Here is a 22,211-nt window from a genome sequence, read left to right on the forward strand (position 1 = left end):
AACCGAGCGATCGTGTTTGTTCAGCTGCTCTTCCGTTTTGGCACAAGGAAAACAAATATCCCCTTCAGCAGCCAGGGAGTATGGGAGCGCTGAACGCTGGAGGATGTGGAGAAAATATCGGTGCGAGGAAAGACTGTGAAAGACAAAATGGAAATACGCTCAGGCACCTTCTTGTTATATGGCTCCAGGCTCTTGATGACTCGAGAAATCCCGAAGTCGTAGTTGCCCTTAGCGCAGTACAGGGTCCTGCAGGAACAGTGGCAAGGGTTTAAGGGTAACATTCATTTAGTGCAACATGCTGGTACAAAAATACATCAACCACCTCCCAGTCTCATACTTCCCATGTACACGAAGCTCCACCCCTGAACATCCAGTTGCATGTGACATCGGAGCAGAGCATGACATCACATCATGTCACACGTTGTTATTTAGACATCGATGATTAAATATACTTAATGTTTCTTGAGCTCTTTTATGATTATACTGCACGACAAGAGACCGTAACAGAGAAAGTGGGTGCAAATGGCTTTGGGGGCGTGTCTAAGTTTTTTCAGCTACATAATACGCTTGGTATGAGCTTGTAATTATTTTTGTGTCATGTTTTGCAAATTTTTCATGTTATTTGTATTAGTAGTAGATTACAAAAATCACCTATTGCACCTTTAATAACAAGCCAGGAAAAAACAAAAACATCATGTAGGCTTTCTTCTTTAGTATGAATCAGTGAGCCCTCTAGTGGCCAGACTGGTGAAGTACAACAACATTGAAAAAGCATAACAAGCCAGAAAAAAACAAACAAACAGCCTACCCAGACCTACAGTATATCAAGGCATTAGTGTGAAATATATGACATTCTCCGGATTGTTAAAAGTTTCCAAAATTCCTTTTAATATTTACAGCATTGTATAACACTAGAAATCTTTCCGTTCTGTTACGTACCCGATCACCAGGTTAACGATGCACAGATGGAACACCTTCTTGTCCGGGTCATTGTACGAGATCTGCTCTTCCTCTTTCTCGATTTTCCTCATCAGCTCCTCAGCCTTCAGACACACACCATACACACACACACACACACACACATCAAGAATTATTGGCACCCCTCAAAAATGGAAAAAAAAATATATGGCATAAATAATAACAAAAACAATTTAATTGAAATATATGAAGCTGTACAGCAGTGTAAGCTATTCCTATTAAATATTAGAATTATTTACTTTACACATTCTACTATTATTTATTTCATGTTTTTATTTATATATATATATATATATATATATATATATATATATTATATATATATATATATATATATATATATATATATATATATATATATATATATATATATATATTTAAAAAAGGACTTATTAATTTTTTTCTATAAAATGGTAAATCTTTTTTTAATCTGTTTTTGTTTTTTATTTTGTTTGTAAAACATCTTTTGAAAAAGGCCTGACATACATTCTTTAAATCCCCAATTTTTTTCGTGCAAATTCCGAAAAAAAATTCGTGCAAATATCTACTTATTTCTTTTTTTATTTTAATGTTGAGATTTTTATTTTATTTTTAAATATATAAAAATTTTTTTTTATTTTTTATATATATATATATATGTGTGTGTGTGTGTGTATTTAATGCTGTTATTTGCTGCATTTTATTATTTTCTTTTTGTTGCTCCATATAAAAATTATTTTATTTTTAACTTTAGTATTTTTATTACCTTTACTGAAATACTATTTTTTATATTTTTATTTAATGATTTTTAACATATTTTATTGATTTTATATCTTTATGATGTCCTTTTTTCTGTCACTGCTATTATTTATTGCATTTTAATTCTGTTTATTTTATTATTATCACATCACACTGTAAATCACTTTAAGCTGCGATTATAAACATATATGAAAGTTAGAGAAGTGACGTTTTTATGATGGTCACTTTGGTGTCTGGACGGTTCTTACCTCTTCATTTTGGCTGGTCATGATGTAGGACACGCACAGGTTGGCCAGAACGATCGCGCTCACATTGAGGATCTGGGAGATTTTTAAAAGAAAAGAAAAGAAAAAAAAAAAGTGTGCTTATTCAGTCAGAGGATGAGGATCGATAAAACACGATCAAACGACATCCGTATGGAATATGGACACGGCAAGCTTCCAACACCACACTCAACGGGCCATGCAGTCAAACGGGTCACATGCTAGCACGCATTTTACCGAAGGCTTTCTTTTGCAGGGACACTCCTGAATGTTACACTGTTCCAGCTAGTGAGCAAAAACAAACACAATTTCAATACAGATCCTTCACCTGATGTACAGACAGGCTAGTGCTTATTTACATGAAGGGAAGTTCTTAGTAGAAAGAAATATAGAAGTCAAATAAAAGCCTTAAAAGTGTGACATAAATTAGAATTAGAAATACACTTTTGGGACACCTATGTTTAACAAATACACAAAACTAGGATACGATGATTTCTACCATGCAGGAAACATCAAGGAAAAATTCATTTCGGATTTCAGAAAGACTTTTGGGTGAAGTCTCTCAGTTTGACACCGCTGAAGGATTTCTTTCCAAAAATGAATAAATTAATAAAATAATAATAATAAATAATAATAATAATAATAATAAATTATCCATTTCTATTCAAATCAAATTTGAATTTAATTTGAATAAAAAAGAATTAAAATTTTAAAAAGATAAAACAGAAAAATATACCATTTTTAAAATTATATATTTTAAAAAAAATGTATAAAAAATTTAATAAAAATAAAAATAATTAGAATTTAACAACAAAAGAATAACAATTTGCAAAGACAAAAAATAGGGATCTAAAAAATGTTTGTTTGAAATCAGGCACTGGTTAAAAGAAAAAAATAAAGTAAATTGAAAAAATAAAAACAAACATTCATATTTTTTAACATTTCATAGAAAAAAGGTCCACTTTTAAAAAAATGTTTTCTAAAAAAAGTAGACCTAAAAATTTCAATTAAAAATTTAATTTAAAAAAAGAAAACAATGTAACACATCTAAATAAATAAAATAATCTTTACAAATTAATTGATGTACATAAAAATAAGGAATTAATTAAATAATATATTTATCTAATTTGTCTAAATAAATTAGTCTAAATACATTAAATAAACATCACAAACTAATTGATGTATAAAAAGACTTTTGAATGATTTTTGCTATTAAGATTTTATTAATTAATTAATAATTGAGATGTGAACACTAAATGTAGCCATCTTGAAAGAATCTGGAGGGGGTGGTGGCACAAACTCTTGACTGGTAACGAATGTACGAATGTGTTCTGTATCATGTTTTCTATTTTTTCTGCTGGCTTACGTTATCGTAGTGTTTCTTGACGATGGGCTCGTAGAATCCGATGGCTTCTTTGTATTTGTTCTCCTGCATGAAGAGCACGTGAGCTACATTCAGCTTCCATGTGTCGTGCTGGTTGCAGAACTCCACCGATTTGCGGAAAATCTTCTCCACCATGACGTAGTTCTCACGGTTCCAGTAAATCTTAGCCTGCGCCATTACCAGGGGTATGTATCTGTAATGAAAAAACAAAAAAAAACGTGTCCACATCGGGGCTCAGGAAAAAGCTACGATCCAATATTTAGTTTTAACACAAAAGTAAAGATGGAGAAAGTTTAAAGACGCACTCCTCGATGAGCTGATCGTAATCCTCCACCGCTTTCTTTAGACCGTCCTCGTCTCGAGTGCGTCGTGATTCCTGCACCTTCGAGGACAAAATGGCTTTTTATTTTAATGGCTTTGTTTTATTGTTATTATAAAATAAAATCCTGTGACATCACCTGTGGCCATGGAAGTGATTGGAACACCTGATTCTGATTATTTGGATGGGTGAGCGAATACTTTTGGCAATATAGTGTAGCTGTTATAGCTTTTTATAGCTGTTTATAACTGTTTATAGCTGTTATAGCTTTTTACAGCTGTTTATGGGTGTTTATAGCTGTTATAGCTGTTTATAACTGTTATAGCTTTTTACAGCTGTTACATACTTTTACAGCTGTTATAGCTTTTAATAGCTATTTATAGCTGTTTACAGCTATTTACAGCTGTCTAACAGCACAGCACCTAGTGTTATACTTGTGTGCGCACACACACAAACACACACACACACACACACACACACACACAAGGTAAGTGGATAAAACTGTAACCTGTTTGGTGACCTTGCGTAACTGTTCGGTCAGTTTTCCTGCCATGTCTTCCAGCTTCCGAAAGGCCTGCAGGAGAAAACCAATATTAAAAAAATGAAAAACAAATGAAAAAATATTTTATTTTATTAATATCTTTCTGTTCAACGTGCTGTTTTTATGGCGTATTAACAACAGGGTGAAGTTGAGTGTTACCTCCTCTGGAGCAGTTTGACTGGTCAGCATGGCGTCCAGGAACTCGTACAGGTACTGAACGCAGAAAAACAAAGAAAAACAAAGTAGAAACGAAGAAAGTTCGCAGTTTTGTATTATTAGAATGAAATATGTATTCAGGGTCTTACCGGAGAAAGAAACTTGTAGGTGAGGTGTGCGTTTTCCGCCATCACGTCAGCAACCATGTCGAAATACTGCAAGTTAAAAAAAAGAAAGAAAAAGAATTAATTAAACACAGCGCACATAAATCAGGCAAATTATTAGCGTTAAAACGTTCGGTCAGGTCGCACCTCGTATTTACAGTAGAGCAGGAGCAGGTTGCTGAAGGTGGCGGGAGGAAACGGGCTCTGCTGCAGGAGGAAGGCCAGCTTCTCGAAGCCCTCTGTGGGCTTGGTGTCCATGTTCATCAGGGCCTGGTTGTGAAGTGTGATGGGATCCAGCTCCTGAAGTCGGAAAATGAAGCATTAATGCTAACGTAAAGGATCTGGCTAATTATTCGATGGCGGTATTATCATCTCACACTGAAGCTACATACACTCAAGGATAAAGAAGCAGTGAAGCTGAATAGCTCTGATTCAGCTGTGGGTGGAGCTCGTTTCACGGCCAGAAAAATGTATGGCTGCAATTTAGAAATACGGCTATTCACATTTCAGCACAAATCAATAGCAAGCTATATTACTGAAACACATCTTAATACAAATATTTTAGGGGAAAAATTCATAAAACAATCATTGTCTATGTTTTTCTTTTCAAATATATCTATCTTAAACCAATATTTCTTAAAATAAACAATGTTACATTTTAAAACTATATCTTACAACAAATTAAATGTAAAATACACTTAAAATATTTATTTTAATAATATTAATAATAATTAAATGAAATTAAATAAAAATGTCAAAAATGATGTTAAAAATAAAAATCAAACAAAATTCATATAATATATATATATATATATATATATATATAATATATATATAATATATATATATATATATATATATATATATATATATATATATATATATATATATATATATATATATATATATGAAATAATGAAATATTTCAAATTATCTCAACAGGTCCAGGAACAAAAATATATGTAAATGCTGCTTGTGTGTTTAAGAAGACTATTGTGTAATAACAATAAAAACGGTGTGTAATCGTGATAAAAATTACTTGTTTATTTATATATGTGTGTGTGTGTAATATAAGTATATATATATATATATATATATATATATATATATATATATATATATATGAAATATTTCAAATTATCTCAACAGATAAACAAATAAAGAAAATAAACAAATGAAGAAAAATCTTTTGGGATAAGAAGAGGTGTACCTTGTGGAGGTGTCCAAGTAGGTTATTTTATTACTAGTTTTGGGTCACAGGGTCACATGACATAGAAGCTATTAAAGAAATAGTGTTTTTTTAAAATAAAAATTTAAATAAAAATAAAAGAAGAGATTCTTTGGGATACAAAGAGGTGTACCCTGTGGAGGTGTTCAAGTAGATCATTTTGGTACTAGATTTGGGTCACAGGGTCACATGACCTAGAAGCTATTAAAGAAATAGCTTTTTTTTTATTAAAAAATAAATTAAATGATAGCAAATTAATTCACATGATACATAATACTATCAATTAATTCAATTTTTATTTATAAATAAACAAATGCTGTTTGCAATGCCGCAAGCCATATGTATATTTAAGAAGAAATTAGAATAACTGGGGAACGTAGTCAGTTAAGTAACAAGTACCACATTTCAGTCGTACAGAAATTTGTGGACGGTCCCTAAACTAGCGCTTCCAAATGTCTGTCTAATGTCCGAATATCAATCAAACTTCACTGTGGTTCTGATTATGTCGTGATCACGAGAAAACAACTTTTGTTATCTCGTGATCACGAGAAAACAAAAGCAAAAAAAATAATATCACATGGCCTCTCTGGGCTTCCGTAGGTTTGTGTCTGTAATAAACCCATTTCCCAGGACCTGCTGTATCGCTGGCTGGCACTAGAGGGAAGCAAACAACCGAACACACTATTTTATTTTCCAATCTCGTATAAAACCTTCTGTAATTAACAAAATATTTCTCTTGTTTACGATCATTTTAGCTTGCAAATAACGCTGAATAAAAATTAGAGCAATTTGTAAACATTTGGTGTTTATGTCACAATCTGGTGATTATCTTGGGTGTAACTAGGCTGGACACGTCTCAGTGCTCTTAACTAGGTCTCCTGCAGGGTGGAAGGAGTGCTTGTGTAAGTCAGGGGGCCAGTGTTTGGGTTTATTATTTCTCCCCAGGTGCAGGGAAAGAAGCATGTCTCTGCAGCTTTTCATCAGTTTACGCAGGCATGTGTGTGTTATTCGCAGCCAACGAGCCTTATCCTCCCATCAGTGAACCTTCATTCCACACCCATGAGGATGTAAGACTTCCAAACTCGAGTCACTTTGGGTGTTCGGAAACCAAAAAAGGGAAAAACTTGTGAAAAAAATATCTGCGTACATGAGCAAGCACGCCTGCTGGAAAAATGGAAAAATACCTCTGCTGACAGGCATGCGGCTCATCTGACAGTTTGTGCTTGCAAAGACAAGCTCGATGTGCAAAGTTATGAAGAAGGGAATCAAGAACACCACACACACACTTTTATATATATATAAAAAAAATGATACCTCTTCTGATCTTGGTGGCATATCAGTCAGCGCTTCCTGAGCATCATTATCTGTAGAGGTCAAAAACAAACGATTCAGATTCCTGGAAATATTTTGCTACAGCTCGGATGAGATTTTGTTTCATAAGCTCCATATTTGACTCCAGATTCCACTGAATCTGTTACATAAAATACCATTTTATTGCCAATCAAAAGGCTACAATTCCGTTTGGTATTTGATGAAACCGGATCATTTTCTATGACTCAATTTTGATTCTTAAAGAGTCGACTCATGAATCAAATTCAATACGATTACCAATTTCCATGCATAAGGCAATGATTTAATATTTGGCCACTGATACCACTGAGACTTCCTGACCAATCAGAATCAGTGTTTTTTTGTGTTTTTTCCCCCTGTACTTTGCACTCACACTTCTTCAGCTGGTATTCGATGGCTGCTTTCATGTTGAAGGCTTCGATCAAGGCCGACTCGTGCAGCACCAGTGTGTTTCCCACGCTTTTGACTTCAATCCCTTCGGTTGTCATGCCGACTCCGAGTTCTGAGTGTATTTAAAACAACAACAACATAAAAACAGAACTGTGTGTTAATAAATAGATCAGAACCCTTTTTTCTGTTCAGTGGGCTTCTTAGGCTGGTTACTTTTCTCTTTTATTTCTAACCCTTTATCTGCATCTTTATTATTGGTAATAAAGGTATTACAGTATTTATGGAGATCAACACATAACAGGCTGAAATTGTTTTTCTTCTCAGCTTACATCGACCTCGTTTTATATACATAATCTCATTTTGGAAAATGACTTCATTAGAGGTGCAGAGGCAAGCCCGGAGCTTCGTGTTGGAACAGAAAATGAAGGTTACACCCATGTGTTAGAACCAAACGTTTATTTTTAAAGGCAGGCTGGTAAACCTGGGTGCTCCTGTATCCCATGATCGATGATCTCACGGATGTACTTGACGGCTGGGGCATACTGCTTGAGGCTGTAGAGACAGAGAGCGATGTTGTAGGCCAAGTCTGAAATGAGAAAAACGAATGAGGCGCGGTGAAAGACGCAGATCTCCACTACCACAACCACATCCATAAAAACACTGAAATGACTACCCTGACGGCCGCCGGCTCGTCCGCCAATATAAACACGGCGTATCGCTTTCACTGTTGGTATGGAAATATATACAAACATCGATTTTCTCCTAGAAACTGGGAGTGACTCATAGTGTCTTGGCACAGGCATTGTAAATATACAGCACATTCGAGGGCAAAAGTTTGCACACCCTTTGAGGCAGAGACTGAATTCATAACAAGACATTTCCCGAGAGTAATCTCCGAATAGATAACTGATTCACTATAGAACATCTTTTTAAATACATTACACGGCAGCTGTCGATTTCTGGATTGGTCAGAAAGTAGGTCTGGCTGCAAATCACGTGTTTATATTAAACACTCATTCTCATTATGTTGGAGTTTCTGGAATAACACCTGATGAGGGGTTGTGTACTGCAGACGCGACATAAGAAAAATCTTGTGCAATCGCTGACATGATAATCAACTTCAGGAGGGTAGCAGATAACTCTGCCTCATCACCACCTTTTTGTTGTTGATTATTTTCCTAAAACTGCATGACACCAAGTGCTCCAGGAAATAAAGAATACATGTTGTTTTCACTATGTCATTTTAGCCATGCAAATAAAAGTGACTGAGTGTGTGGATTGAAGTGTGTGTGTGTGTGAGAGAGAGAGAATAAAGAGCCCTGGCTTGGTCACCTGGCTGGTATCCCAGTACTTGCATGGCGCCTGTAAACTTGGCGCAGGCCTTCTCGTATTCTCCGAGCTTATATAGCAAGCAGCCTTGATCCACTTCGGTGTCCGGGTCGTCCACGGGCAACTGCTCCACTAAAGTCTGGAAGGATTTTTCATTTTTTTTTTTAGTTTAACCAAAACCAAAGCTCAGCTTACTTCCAGCTGCATGTAGTGGTCAGTAAGTAAGAAGCAAGAAGCAGTGAGAGCTGAGACAACACGCCGCTATAACAACATATCTGAGCGGCGAAAGAGGAAACAGTTCTTTATAGTGATTTAACGTTATTTTATATCACTACGGATGATAGTTTCCCATTTCTGTGCTAAAAAAACATTCAAACTTTTTCCAAGCACACTTTTAAGTGTAGCTCATGAAGTGCAGCAGTTATTATAACATTACCGGTGCATCTGTGCGGCTCTGAGGGTGTACTGATACGACAAAACCTTTAGGTAACCGGAACTACTTTATACTGTATTGCTATAATGTTATTTAAGGAAACACAACACCCCAAAGAAACGCTGTTGAAACGCAGTGGTGGGCTTGGCATTTCACACCTAGGCCTTCACTGGTGTCCTTCCTGAATTAATTCACCTCTATAGCATCATTATGACGCCACGGCAATAAACACTAATCAACTGTTAAATAGCAAAGTAAAAAAGAAATTAGTCTACAGTATTTCACACCTCACAAGGAATAGTCCATTTTATTGCAGTCTGCCTTGAAAATGTACTTGTAAGGATGTCTGCGACCAAATCAATTTCTTCTCCTCTGTCAGCCATTGTGAGTTAAAATATAAATATTTTATTTAGTTTGTACGGTACGCTGCCTCTGACTACTCCAATTATTCAATCAAATTGCTGACGTAATCGTATTTCACTGCCACTTATTTTAAGCTCCGGGCGCCTGCACTACTGATTCTGAAGGCCTTAAAGCAGCTTTCTTTCACCCTGGCGACACATGATGTCATCCACTGGCTGAAATATGATTGGATAAATAATCTTATCATAAATATACACTACTGGAAGCAGCGCAACTGAGAGAAAAGCTATGAAATGTAGAGAATAGACTATTGGGAATAATTTAATACACATTCATAAAATATATGTATATATAAATATAAAAATATATTAAATATATTAAAATGCAAGTCAGTGATTCAGATCATGGCTGTTTAGGCCAGCAGAGAAGGCCTTGCTGGCCCTGATGGTCCACCACTGTTAAAACGCAAAGTTTGTCAAGAAGCAATAAAACAGCCACTAAGAGAAAAAACTGCTGTTGCTTGCTTTGAAAGAAAATAAAAACTTGTCTCACCATCGCTGCCGGAAAGTCTTCCTCTCCGTATTTTATAGCAGACTGAAGTTTTATCATCTGTGGATGATGGGGAACAGATTAAGGGAACTAAATTAGCACTGTGTCAATGATTTTAATGTTCTGTCTGTCAATAAATAAATAAATAAATAAAACAAACAAACATATATATATATATATAAAATGTTAAGCTGATATTAAGCCTGTACGTTATCATACCGATCACTGCTTGCTTTAGTTACAAACCACAGATTAACAGTAAGAACATTTTGAGATGCTGTTCTCCTGCACTGAGGTGGATCATTTCACCTTGGTGTGATTTGCAGTGCTGTCCAGCAGAAACGTGGCTTTCATGGCGTCCTGGAATGCGCACGCTTTGTACAGAGACTGGGCGTAGTAGAGTTTGTAGTCTTCCACCTCCGGGTGCAGCTGAACGAGCTGCTCATAACAGTCTGCTGCGTTGGTGAAATCCTGCACATGATAATAGCAGTAACCCAGCAGAGACAGAGCGGCTCGGGACTGCAAATAAAAACAACAACAAAAACACACAGCAGAGGAACAGTCACAGCATGTAGAGAACAGTCACAGAACAGTCACAGCATGTAGAGAACAGTCACAGAACAGTCACAGCATGTAGAGAACAGTCACAGAACAGTCACAGCATGTAGAGAACAGTCACAGCATGTAGAGAACAGTCACAGAAAAGCAAAAGCATGTACAGATCAGTCACAGCATGAAGATAACAGTTATAGAACAGTCACAGCATGTACAGAACAGTCACAGAAAAGTCGTAGCATGTAGAGAGCAGTCAAATAACAGTCACAGAATGTAAAGAACTATTATAGAAGAGTGCCAGCATATAGAGAACAGTCACAAAACAGTCACAGCATGTAGAGAACAGTCAGAGAACAGTCACAGCATGTAGAGAACAGTCACAGAACAGCAATAGCATATAAAGAACAGTCACAGCATGTAGAGAAAAGCAATAGCATAGAAAGAACAGTCACAGCATGTAGAGAACAGTCACAGAACAGCAAAAGCATGTAGAGAACTGTCACAGAACAGCAAAAGCATGTAGAGAACTGTCACAGAACAGCAAAAGCATGTAGAGAACAGTCACAGAACAGCAAAAGCATGTAGAGAACAGTCACAGAACAGCAAAAGCATGTAGAGAACAGTCACAGAACAGTCACAGCATGTAGAGAACAGTCACAGAATGTAGAGAACAGTCACAGAACAGCAACAGCATGTACAGATCAGTCACAGCATGTAGAGAACAGTCACAGAACAGCAAAAGCATGTAGAGAACAGTCACAGAACAGTCACAGCATGTAGAGAACAGTCACAGAACAGTCACAGCATGTAGAGAACAGTCACAGCATGTAGAGAACAGTCACAGAAAAGCAAAAGCATGTACAGATCAGTCACAGCATGAAGATAACAGTTATAGAACAGTCACAGCATGTACAGAACAGTCACAGAAAAGTCGTAGCATGTAGAGAGCAGTCAAATAACAGTCACAGAATGTAAAGAACTATTATAGAAGAGTGCCAGCATATAGAGAACAGTCACAAAACAGTCACAGCATGTAGAGAACAGTCAGAGAACAGTCACAGCATGTAGAGAACAGTCACAGAACAGCAATAGCATATAAAGAACAGTCACAGCATGTAGAGAAAAGCAATAGCATAGAAAGAACAGTCACAGCATGTAGAGAACAGTCACAGAACAGCAAAAGCATGTAGAGAACTGTCACAGAACAGCAAAAGCATGTAGAGAACTGTCACAGAACAGCAAAAGCATGTAGAGAACAGTCACAGAACAGCAAAAGCATGTAGAGAACAGTCACAGAACAGCAAAAGCATGTAGAGAACAGTCACAGAACAGTCACAGCATGTAGAGAACAGTCACAGAATGTAGAGAACAGTCACAGAACAGCAACAGCATGTACAGATCAGTCACAGCATGTAGAGAACAGTCACAGAACAGCAAAAGCATGTAGAGAACAGTCACAGCATGTAGAGAACAGTCACAGAACAGTCACAGCATGTAGAGAACAGTCACAGAATGTAGAGAACAGTCACAGAACAGTCACAGCATGTAGAGAACAGTCACAGCATGTAGAGAACAGTCACAGAACAGTCACAGCATGTAGAGAACAGTCACAGAATGTAGAGAACAGTCACAGAACAGCAACAGCATGTACAGATCAGTCACAGCATGTAGAGAACAGTCACAGCATGTAGAGAACAGTCACACAATGTAGAGAACAGTCACACAATGTAGAGAACAGTCACAGAACAGCAAAAGCATGTAGAGAACAGTCACAGCATGTAGAGAACAGTCACAGAATGTAGAGAACAGTCACAGAACAGCAACAGCATGTACAGATCAGTCACAGCATGAAGATAACAGTTATAGAACAGTCACAGAAAAGTCGTAGCATGTAGAGAGCAGTCAAATAACAGTCACAGCATGTAAAGAACTATTATAGAAGAGTGCCAGCATGTAGAGAACAGTCACAAAACAGTCGCAGCATGTAGAGAACAGTCACAGAACAGTCACAGCATGTAGAGAACAGTCACACAATGTAGAGAACAGTCACAGAACAGCAAAAGCATGTAGAGAACAGTCACAGCATGTAGAGAACAGTCACAGAACAGTCACAGCATGTAGAAAACAGTCACAGCATGTAGAGAACAGTTAAAGATCAGTCACAGCATGTAGAGAATAGTTATAGAACAGTCACAGAATAGTCACAGCATGTAGAGAACAGTCATAGAACAGTCACAGTATGTAGAGAATAGTCACAGAATGTAAAGAACTATTATAGAAGAGTCACAGCATGTAGAGAACAGTCACAGAACAGTCGCAGCATGTAGAGAACAGTCACAGAACAGTCGCAGCATGTAGAGAACAGTCACAGAACAGTCGCAGCATGTATAGAACAGTCACAGAACAGTCAAAACACAGTCACAGCATGTAGAGAACAGTTAAAGAACAGTCACAGCATGTAGAGAACAGTTAAAGAACAGTCACAGCATGTAGAGAACAAGAAAGAAAGAAAGAAAGAAAGAAAGAAAGAAAGAAAGAAAGAAAGAAAGAAGACTTACTTTCATGTGTTTTTGAAGTTCATTGCTCAGGATGTGTATAGCGTCTCCATGACGTGCATCTTTAATCTTAAAATAACATTGAGTAAAATAACATTGTGAGTTATATTTGTATTATATACTTGTTGGGGAGGTTTTCATACACCAGGGTTCGTTTTTCACGCTTAACTCTTACTGTATTTCAGCAATTGGTATGATTTTCGATAACAAACCATATTTGGACATTAAGTTTGAAAATATGATTTTCAGTAGGTCAATAATACACTGTGGGCAAATTCACTACCCTTTCGTTATGTCCAGGATGAAAACATCTGCTGTAAAAAATATATCAGATAAATATTTTTTACAGAAAAAATGGAAAAGTGTATCACTGAAGGATTTTAAGGTCGTTTCAAACCATCAAGAAAAGATAAGCATCTCATACACAGACCTGTGTAAAGGGTTAATGGGGCCACTTGGTTGTCAACTCTCAAATTTGACCTCTTCCCTGGGAAACAGGGAAAACCAACAACAATCATGAAGAATGCACGATTGTGTAGTGTCATGGCTGTCCAGTCAAAAAAAATGCCCTTATCATGGAAGTCTATGGGGCAAAAAAACATTCAGGAACAGTAAATGAGGGCGAAAAAATTAAAATCTGATGCTGCAAAAAAAAACCCAACAAAACTAACAATGCATCACAGGCACATCCAAGAGTGTAATAAAGTCACACAATCACATTTTATTATTGAAAATCAGTCATTTAGTGTGTTTTGTTTTCCTCCAAATCAGTGACGTCACTAATGACACTAGCAATTAAAAAGTAAAAATCCTGGATTTTTTTTTTTTTACATTTTTAAAAAAAATCAAAACTGAGGTTGAGTAACAGATTTAAGCAAAAAACAAGACAAAACAAAACATTTATCTGATATAATTTTTTTGCAGCAGTTTAATTTAGTGAAAGTTTTCATGCCGAATATAACATAAGGCTGGTGTTTTCAAACAGTGTGACATTTTCGTAGCGCGCGAGGTTGCTAAGCTAACAGCAAGCTCGAGACGTCAAACTCACCAGTTTATAAACCGTAGCGGTGAATTCGCCGTCTTTAATCGGATTCTGCGTCATGTCTAAACACTTTATTCGATTTCTAACTGAAACGAATAGAAATAAAGCAAGCAATTATATATCCCGTAAGCTTCTTAGACGCTGAGTAGCATCATAGTTGCAGCATCAGCGACACACAAGATTCCGTCACTTAGCAACAGTAACGGAAGTGGAACTCACTTCCGTTGGCGCTTTAAAAGCCCCTCGTGTTGCAAAGCGAGAAAAATAAAAACACAATATATATTTTTTTTCCTCACTGTTCATAAAATACATAGTATAAATATATGAAAGTGTATTTTTTACGTTTAGAGATTTTATACATTCTTTGTTTTTAAACTAACATATTTTGTTTGGGTTCATTACGTAAAAGACCGTGAATAAAAATGTCGTGCACGTGATCATCGTTTAAAAAAACAATATTAATACATAAATAAATACAACAATAAAAGCTATATACAGATTCATTTTTCTTGAAATTTCCGACTAATGTATGGTTATCACAATCACAAAAAAAATCGAAATAAAATCTCCTCTTATGACATGCAAATAAGCAAAGGGAAAAAATACCAAAATAAAATAGCCACGTTTTTTTTTTAAACGATGGACTTTCAGCAGTTTCTGAAATGATTAAATGTTATATAACAAAAAAATAAAATAAAAAAAGCCAACTATCACATAACACCTTGGCTATATTAGATGCCACATCAGCTATTTTTGTTTGTTTACTCAGCAAAAATGTTTTATAAATTTTTTTTTTAGTCTTTTCACGTTCTCTTATTGCCTCAACTTGAACTATTTATTCTATGAAGAAAGTTATGAACCTGCAGGGTGAAAATCCTATTCATATCACGTTCGACTTGCTTATACATGTGTGTGTGTGTGTGTGTGTGTGTGTGTGTGTGTGGGTGGGTGTGTGAGCTCAGATGATGGAGAGAAAATGAGGGTGTGTGTTTTGTATATTCAGAGCTTTCTGAAGCGTGTGCTCTGTACTGAAGCTTGCGACTCTGTCTGGACACTACTCAGGCTCCCTACTGAGACACACAGACTCACTCACAGGTATTTACACTCCTTTTATGTGTAGAAATATTCCAATTCTTTCATAATTCTTTAAATATCCATGCACTTTATGTGGGCTGACAGTTAAATCTGAAGCATGCAGACAGGATTGGGAGGTATTTCAGCTCTAAGGAGTGAGGGTACGGAATCAGAAGTCAGAAATGTTTCAGATATTTAAGTTATGGAGCTTATTAAAACAAAAGATTCTGTCCAAAAATACAAACAAACCACGAATCGAGACCAGATTTGATCTGTGCAGGAATTTTAAGGCTGTTTTCCTTTGGAGCAAATTTATGGAGCTGTTTAAAGCTCACAAATAAAAAAAATAAAATAAAATAAACAATAAATTTGAGACTAAATGTAAAGACATAACATGAAGATTATTTAAAAATATAAATTTGAGATTGAATTTAAAAGAAATAATGCACCTTTTTTAAGGCAGATATTATTCACACTAAACTAGACTATGGAGGCTTTTAGGGCTTAGAAAAGTTGGGTTGAAGCTCCAGAATAAACTCACTGAATACATCTGAGCTTATTACTGAAGCCAGAAAAAAATACCATTGAAACAAGAGCTCCAAAATGAAAAAAAATGTGAATTTTATTTCACTTGAAAAACAAAATCAGCATTACAAGATGGAAGGAAAAAGGTTTATTTAGAATTTTTAAGAGATTTAAATGAATAAATGAATGAATGAATGAATAAATGAATAAATAAATAAATAAATAAATAAATAAATAAATATGGATTTTTAGGCCAATTTTACAGATACTTTTAGAGAATTTTTTTTAAGGATTTATAAGTAAATTACATATTTACAGATATTTTGGGAGTAAATTTTACGGAGTTTTAGGAAAATTTTACAGATATTTAGGTCATTTTTACAGTTACTTTTAAAGAAACTTTTACAGATTTTTCGGGAAATTTTACAGATACTTTTAGAGAAATGTTTTTTTTTTTTTACAGATTTTTAGAGAAAGTTTTAGATTTTTAGGTAACTTTTACAGATATTTTTAGAGATTTTTTTTTTTTTTACAGATTTTTTTTTTAAATTCAAAATTGTACAGATACTATTATATTAAATGTTATATAACAAAAAAGGTCAATTTTACGGACACTTTTAGAGCTCAAACACAACATTTGAGCCCCCCCAAAAAAGTAAAAAATTATGCAGGATTTTTAATCCTTTAAGGCAGAAAAATGCTGGAGCTCGAAATGGTAAAAAAATGTGAATTTGAGATCAAATTTAAAAATGTATGTATAAAATGTGACAGGACAGGATTTTTAAAGCAAATGATCTGAAAAATAAATTTACGGACCATTTTAGAGCTGGAAAATGTTGATGGAAGGACTTTGGAGACAGTTGGAAGCTGGGAAAAGTCAATTATTTCATTTTAATCTGAATGTGAAACTTAAAAATGGTGAAAAAATACACAAAAAATTGTGTATTTATGTGAAAACATAAATCGTGCTGCTATTTGAGGTCAAATTTAACAATGAAGAATTTATGAATATTTTTAAAGGACAATTTGAAGGTAAATTGAAGATTTTTACACACAAAAAAATCTGCCCTTTTTATCCACAAAGTAAAGCAATAGCTACTTTATTCCAAACAGGATCTGGGATAAGGATGTGGGTTGGAAATGTTCCTACTGTGGGAAAGAAACGTCTAAACATCTCCGAGTTGATGTTCCTCTGCCCGTTTTGTGTGTGTGTTTTTTTTTTTTGTTTTCTTCACCAGGATGGGATTCAGGGTGAGCCTGCTGCTCCTCGCTCTGGCCGTGGTGGTCGTGTCGGGCCAGAAGAAACGCCCAGTTAATAAAGAATGGAACTACCGTGACGGATGTGAGTTCTTTTTTTGGTAAATTGAGGATGACAAGCATGTAGGAAAGAAAAATATCCTCCTGACACTTGAAATGTTTTTTCAGCCGAGAAAGTGAGCATGAGAGGCGTGGCCAATCTGACTCAGGTGCTGGATGACTGGAGGTTTGATATCTTGAGCCAGGTGAAGAACCTACTGCAGAACGATCACCAGACCTTGCTGCCTGATTACTCCAGGTATTTTTCAGGTCACCTTTTGACTTTCCATCATCAGCAGAAGAAAAAAAATCTAAATGACCGGTTTGGGGTTTGTGGTAAAAGGCTGGATCTCAAGTTCCTGGATTTATTTCAGAGCAGAACCTGTCATTACGGTTACTGGAAACGTTTCCTGCTCAACCAGGAACTTCCTGGATGGTTTGCTGAGTATGGTTTAGATACGAGGCAAAGATATTCACGCTCACAATTAGCGGTCAGACGCATGTTTATATCACTTACACACTCTTTTTTTTCCTTTTCCAGGATCCAGCCTCTGTCTGAGGCTTTGGATGACTTGTACAAGGAGTTCAACGCCTTGAAGACCCACCTCGGAGAGCTGACGGACAAGTTCACGGCCATTGAGACCTTCATCGACGAGCTGAAGACGGAGAAAGCCAACACCGCTCCCGCCGCTGCTCCTGCCGCTGCTCCCGTCACTCCGTTGCGAAGGAGAGTGCTCAAGACTCGTACTCCAGCTTCGTGAAGCCGCTGAGCTTCCAAAACTTTCCATTAGAGCTGGTACTCTCTGCGAAACCATACACAAAAATATATATCTATAGAAAGAAATAACCCTAGCACAATTTACTTAAATAACAATTTTCTTTTTTTTCTCCTCCTCCTTCTTCTTCTTCTTCTCCTCCTCCTTCTTCTTCTTCTTCTTCTTCTTCTTCTTCTTTAGCATCTTGTTACTGCATGTTGCTGGGAAACAGGTAATACACAAAATGCTGAACAAGCCAAATCTCCCATCTCCATTTTGTGATTTCAGGTTGCATGTCAAAACAACAACATGTAAACAAAAACAAAAACAAACAAAAAACAAATATATATATATACAGATCTAGATGTGTAAGTTGATTGGTTTTATGTATTGATTATGTTATTTATATATAATACACACATATATACAATATCTATCATTATATATATATATATATATATATATATATTTCTATCATTAATCATTGGATTTATTTGGTGTCACAAATTATTGTAATCATGTTATTTCTAGCCCATGAGCTAAAGTATTAGGACAAGATTGTGCCTTTGTTCTCTCGCTCTGAGCATTGCTTTCAGCTCATCATCTGATCTAAGCTGCCAATAAAATCTGATGTTTGCATGCAGGATCTGGGAGTGATTATTCTGAGAGAGAGAATGCACCATGAGACCATGGTGATGCGGATGAAACAGCGTGTCTATTGTTTATAGGAAAATCATCAGCTTTAGGGTGTCATGTGATGTTACCATGACGATTATTTTTCTGTAGTATGCACCATGCGGTATTCCTGATACAATATATCGCAGTAAATAGTCAACAACTGCATTTATTTACATTTAGCAACAAATAACACTTTATAATTTTAAAATTTTTATCCATTAAAAGTTTAGTTCCAAAAGTTGTTTTTTTTTACAGGAAAGAAACAAATGTGTATAATAAAATAAAATAAAATGAAATGAAATAAAATAAAACAAATAAATAAATAAATTAAAAAATAAATAAATAAAATAAAGTAAAATAAAATAAAACAATTAATTAAATAAATTGTAATAAAAATTAATTTATTGATAGCATAAAATAGAATAAACCTGTTGCTTAATCAATTTCATACTGACTTAATGAAAATAAAATAAAATAAAATACCATAAAATAAATTGATTAATTCATAGCAGCAAAAAATAAACCAAGTGTTAATCAATTACATACTTAATTAAAATAAAATTAAATAAAACAATTAATAAACTACATTAAAAACTAAAACAACTAAATCAATTGGAATAAATTAAACAGTTATTTAATTGGTAACATAAAATAAAATAAACTAAATAAAATAAAATAAAAAGTGTTTAATAAATTATATACTTACTCAATTAAACAAAAATAAAATAAAATAAAATAAAGAATAAGATAAAATAAATAAAACAATTAATAAAATGTATTAAATATTAAACAATTAATTAATTAAATAAATAAATAACAATTAGTTGATAACATAAAATAAAATAAACCAGTTGTTTAATCGATTGCATACTTACTTAATTGAACAAAAATAAAATAAAACAAAATAAGCAATTAATAAAATGCATTAAAAACTAAAACAACTACATCAGTTGGAATAAATAAAACAATTAATTAATTGATAATAGAACAAAATAGACCAAGAGTTTAATCAGTTTAATCATACTTAATTAATTTAACAACAAAATAAATAAATAAATAAATACATTAAATGCATTAAAAACTAAAACAACTAAATCAGCTGGAATAAAAAAAACCCATTTCATTAATTTATAAGCTAAAATAAAATAAACTAAGCGTTTAATCGCTGAATCAGCATCAATTAATTGCTGAATTAATTACTTAAAATAAATGCAATCAATTTAAACTAAAATAAAAAAAGATATCCAATACCATTTAATAACAAATTAAATGGTACCTGAAAAGTGCTTGCACCACTAATTCACCACCACCAGGGGGAGACCTACAGCTACATCTACATGCGTCTAGATATGATGAAGCAGGACTCATGACCAACACATCAAGAACTGGAACATGGTGTGGGATTGTATCCCATCCTCCTCCTCCACCTCCTGCTTCTCATCATCATCATCATTCTCACTATGCAATAAACAGTTTCAAGCTCATGACACGATTTAAAGCCTTCAGAAAATGACAGGATGAATCAGATTAACCCCATTCTCTTGGTTTCATATCTGATGGCAGAAATCATTTCACAAGCCAAAGCTTATTTTATAGTTACAACAGGGTTTTTTAAAAATTTATTTCAATTTTTAATTTCATTTTTAAACAAATCAGTCCATTCATAATGAAATAAATAAATAATTCTATGTTGTGATACATTTCCCAATCGTAATCATGCTTTTATAAATTAAATTATTTCATTATTAATTAGTCACATTCTCGTGTTTTGAAGTTTATTGCAAAAATTTTTTTTATATTTTGGTATTTTTTTTTAGTATTTTAGTTGCCTGATTAAGTCATTTCTATGATATAAAATCGCTCGCTTCTGTTTTATTTAATGGAAGTGTTTTATTCCTCTTAGACCACAGCAATTTTCCAACATGGTGTAAATTTGATCCCCAAATAATAGTAATAATAAAAAAGCTAGCTTCCTGTTTTCACTTATGTTATCGCAGCAGTAAACAATTTTCCCCTTTGCTTGGCTGGACATCCTCACAGAAAACCACCAAAAAAAAACAAAAAAACATGCGAATGACTTGTATGTTACCATAGAAACGATACAGTATTTAAAAAAGTGCCTTCACATCATCCTGAACATTTGAACAGCCAAGAAAGTTTCATCATTCCTTCATTTCTTCATGGAAATTGTAACTCTTCGTACCTCTGAGAAAGACAAAGTGGCTCTGAGAATTACTTAAGCATGAGGTAATTCATCACCGCCGGCTGCCAGAGCCACCGTTTCTTCCTTAGGTTCTTATGTAATCAGGTTCACTCTGCAGTCACTCCAATAAATCCTGGGCAGAAACACGGAGCAGAAGAAGAGCAACTAGAGTGCTTTAATTGAGTCTCGATAAAAAAGTGCCGACCGATCCTGATGAAAGATTTAACAAGCTCTCAAAGGCTGGACGGATTTAATCCAAGGAGATTGGAGATTGTCTTCCAGCTTGGTCTTGAGTCTGGCGAATAGGAGCAGTGTGATGAATTATGGGAGACGTTTTTACGCTATTGCGATACAAATACAAATGAAAATTTACTGTAAATATTAATAATAAAGTTTTGTAGAAATCCAGGAAAGAAAGATGTATTTTTGATGTTCATCCAAAAAAAAATTCCTTCAGTTCCTTTGAGTATTCAGATCCTTTTGGATTCTTTCCAATGATTTAGCTGTTAAATCTCAGCCCTGAAACCTGGGGGTGGTAGCATCCTGCTGTGGAAATGCTTTTCAGCAGCAGAGACAGCAAAAGATTCAAGTTCAGAGATGTAACTGACCAAGAAACATGTTCCTGGGCATCAAGGACATAAGATTCACCTTCAGCAAGATACGGACCCCAAACATACAGCTAGGAGAAACTTTAAGATGATTTTTTTATTAATGTTTTATTAGTTTATTAATGTTTGAACAGGGTTTTCTACCTTTCTATGACAAAATGGGGGCATGAAGCTTAAAAAAACTGCTGTGGAAAATGTAAATGTTTCGAATGTAAATAAAAATTATGAAAAAAAAACCCCACCTAAAATACTGAGATATCTTTGAATTTTTTTTTAACTATTTCGAACAATCTTTATGCTTTATAAATGAAATAAACGAAATAAATGAAAAAAATAAATAAATATAAATAAGTATATAAATATATTTCTGACATTTTAAACCTTTTAATTATTTTTTATTTTTAATAAAAATATCTTTTTTAAAAAAATGCAAATCGATGGGAAACAAACAATTCATCCCTCACATCACATACTGGAAAATAAATAACATACGATTTTTATCCATGTATAGTTACATTTATTGTTCTTACTTATCTTACTAAATAAAACACTGATTTTTTTTAAAAAGAAACATTTGAACTATTTTGACCAATCATTATGATTAAAAAAAAAAAATTAAAATAAATAAATAAAAAAACCCAAAATTATATATTATAAAAACAAAAATAAAAAAACAGGAGAAAAGAAATCAAATAAATATATACATTTAAAAAATATAAAAAAATATATAAATAT

The 22,211-nt window shown here is 34.3% G+C and overlaps 2 protein-coding genes across 7 annotated transcripts in view; one reads left to right on the forward strand and one right to left on the reverse strand.

Moving 5' to 3' along the window:
- Positions 1-14,530, reverse strand: part of ift70 (intraflagellar transport 70) — a 15,689-nt gene extending 1,159 nt beyond the window's left edge. The window contains exons 1-18 of one of the 5 annotated variants that reach the window (XM_058375602.1): positions 14,344-14,530; positions 13,299-13,364; positions 10,495-10,704; positions 10,189-10,245; positions 8,844-8,979; positions 7,993-8,097; positions 7,495-7,623; positions 7,086-7,135; positions 4,691-4,843; positions 4,529-4,594; positions 4,383-4,436; positions 4,203-4,256; positions 3,669-3,739; positions 3,346-3,556; positions 2,217-2,264; positions 1,965-2,036; positions 940-1,043; positions 168-246 (exon numbers count right to left, since the gene is read on the reverse strand). In XM_058375602.1, the coding sequence (XP_058231585.1) occupies positions 168-246; positions 940-1,043; positions 1,965-2,036; positions 2,217-2,264; positions 3,346-3,556; positions 3,669-3,739; positions 4,203-4,256; positions 4,383-4,436; positions 4,529-4,594; positions 4,691-4,843; positions 7,086-7,135; positions 7,495-7,623; positions 7,993-8,097; positions 8,844-8,979; positions 10,189-10,245; positions 10,495-10,704; positions 13,299-13,364; positions 14,344-14,397 (1,719 nt within the window). In that variant the 5' untranslated portion in view covers positions 14,398-14,530. Of the gene's footprint in view, positions 1-167; positions 247-939; positions 1,044-1,964; positions 2,037-2,216; positions 2,265-3,345; positions 3,557-3,668; positions 3,746-4,190; positions 4,257-4,382; positions 4,437-4,528; positions 4,595-4,690; positions 4,844-7,085; positions 7,136-7,494; positions 7,624-7,992; positions 8,098-8,843; positions 8,980-10,188; positions 10,246-10,494; positions 10,705-13,298; positions 13,365-14,343 lie in introns of all 5 variants that reach the window. The other 4 variants (XM_058375593.1, XM_058375587.1, XM_058375618.1 and 1 more) reach the window with 4 other exon arrangements.
- Positions 14,531-15,278: 748 nt separating this feature from the next.
- On the forward strand, positions 15,279-18,631 carry si:ch211-76l23.4 (uncharacterized). Of its 2 annotated transcripts, XM_058406094.1 has the most exons (5): positions 15,279-15,432; positions 17,175-17,278; positions 17,362-17,491; positions 17,774-18,028; positions 18,189-18,631. In XM_058406094.1, the coding sequence occupies exons 1-4, from the start codon at positions 15,314-15,316 to the stop codon at positions 17,991-17,993; spliced, it is 573 nt and encodes a 190-aa protein (XP_058262077.1). In that variant the 5' UTR covers positions 15,279-15,313; the 3' UTR covers positions 17,994-18,028; positions 18,189-18,631. The 2 variants fall into 2 exon arrangements, with proteins under 2 accessions (XP_058262077.1, XP_058262067.1); XM_058406084.1 differs by having other exon boundaries at positions 17,774-18,631.
- The last annotated feature ends 3,580 nt before the right edge of the window (positions 18,632-22,211 follow it).

The sequence above is a fragment of the Hemibagrus wyckioides genome, linkage group LG02, assembly GCF_019097595.1.
Source record: "Hemibagrus wyckioides isolate EC202008001 linkage group LG02, SWU_Hwy_1.0, whole genome shotgun sequence".
In the NCBI taxonomy this organism is placed as follows: domain Eukaryota; kingdom Metazoa; phylum Chordata; class Actinopteri; order Siluriformes; family Bagridae; genus Hemibagrus; species Hemibagrus wyckioides.

Coding starts and splice junctions, on each gene's coding strand:
- si:ch211-76l23.4 (XM_058406084.1), top strand. CDS start 15,314: ATGAGGGTGTGTGTTTTGTATATTCAGAGCTTTCTGAAGCGTGTGCTC. Junction 15,433..17,174: donor ACACACAGACTCACTCACAG/GTATTTACACTC, acceptor TTTCTTCACCAG/GATGGGATTCAGGGTGAGCC. Junction 17,279..17,361: donor ATGGAACTACCGTGACGGAT/GTGAGTTCTTTT, acceptor ATGTTTTTTCAG/CCGAGAAAGTGAGCATGAGA.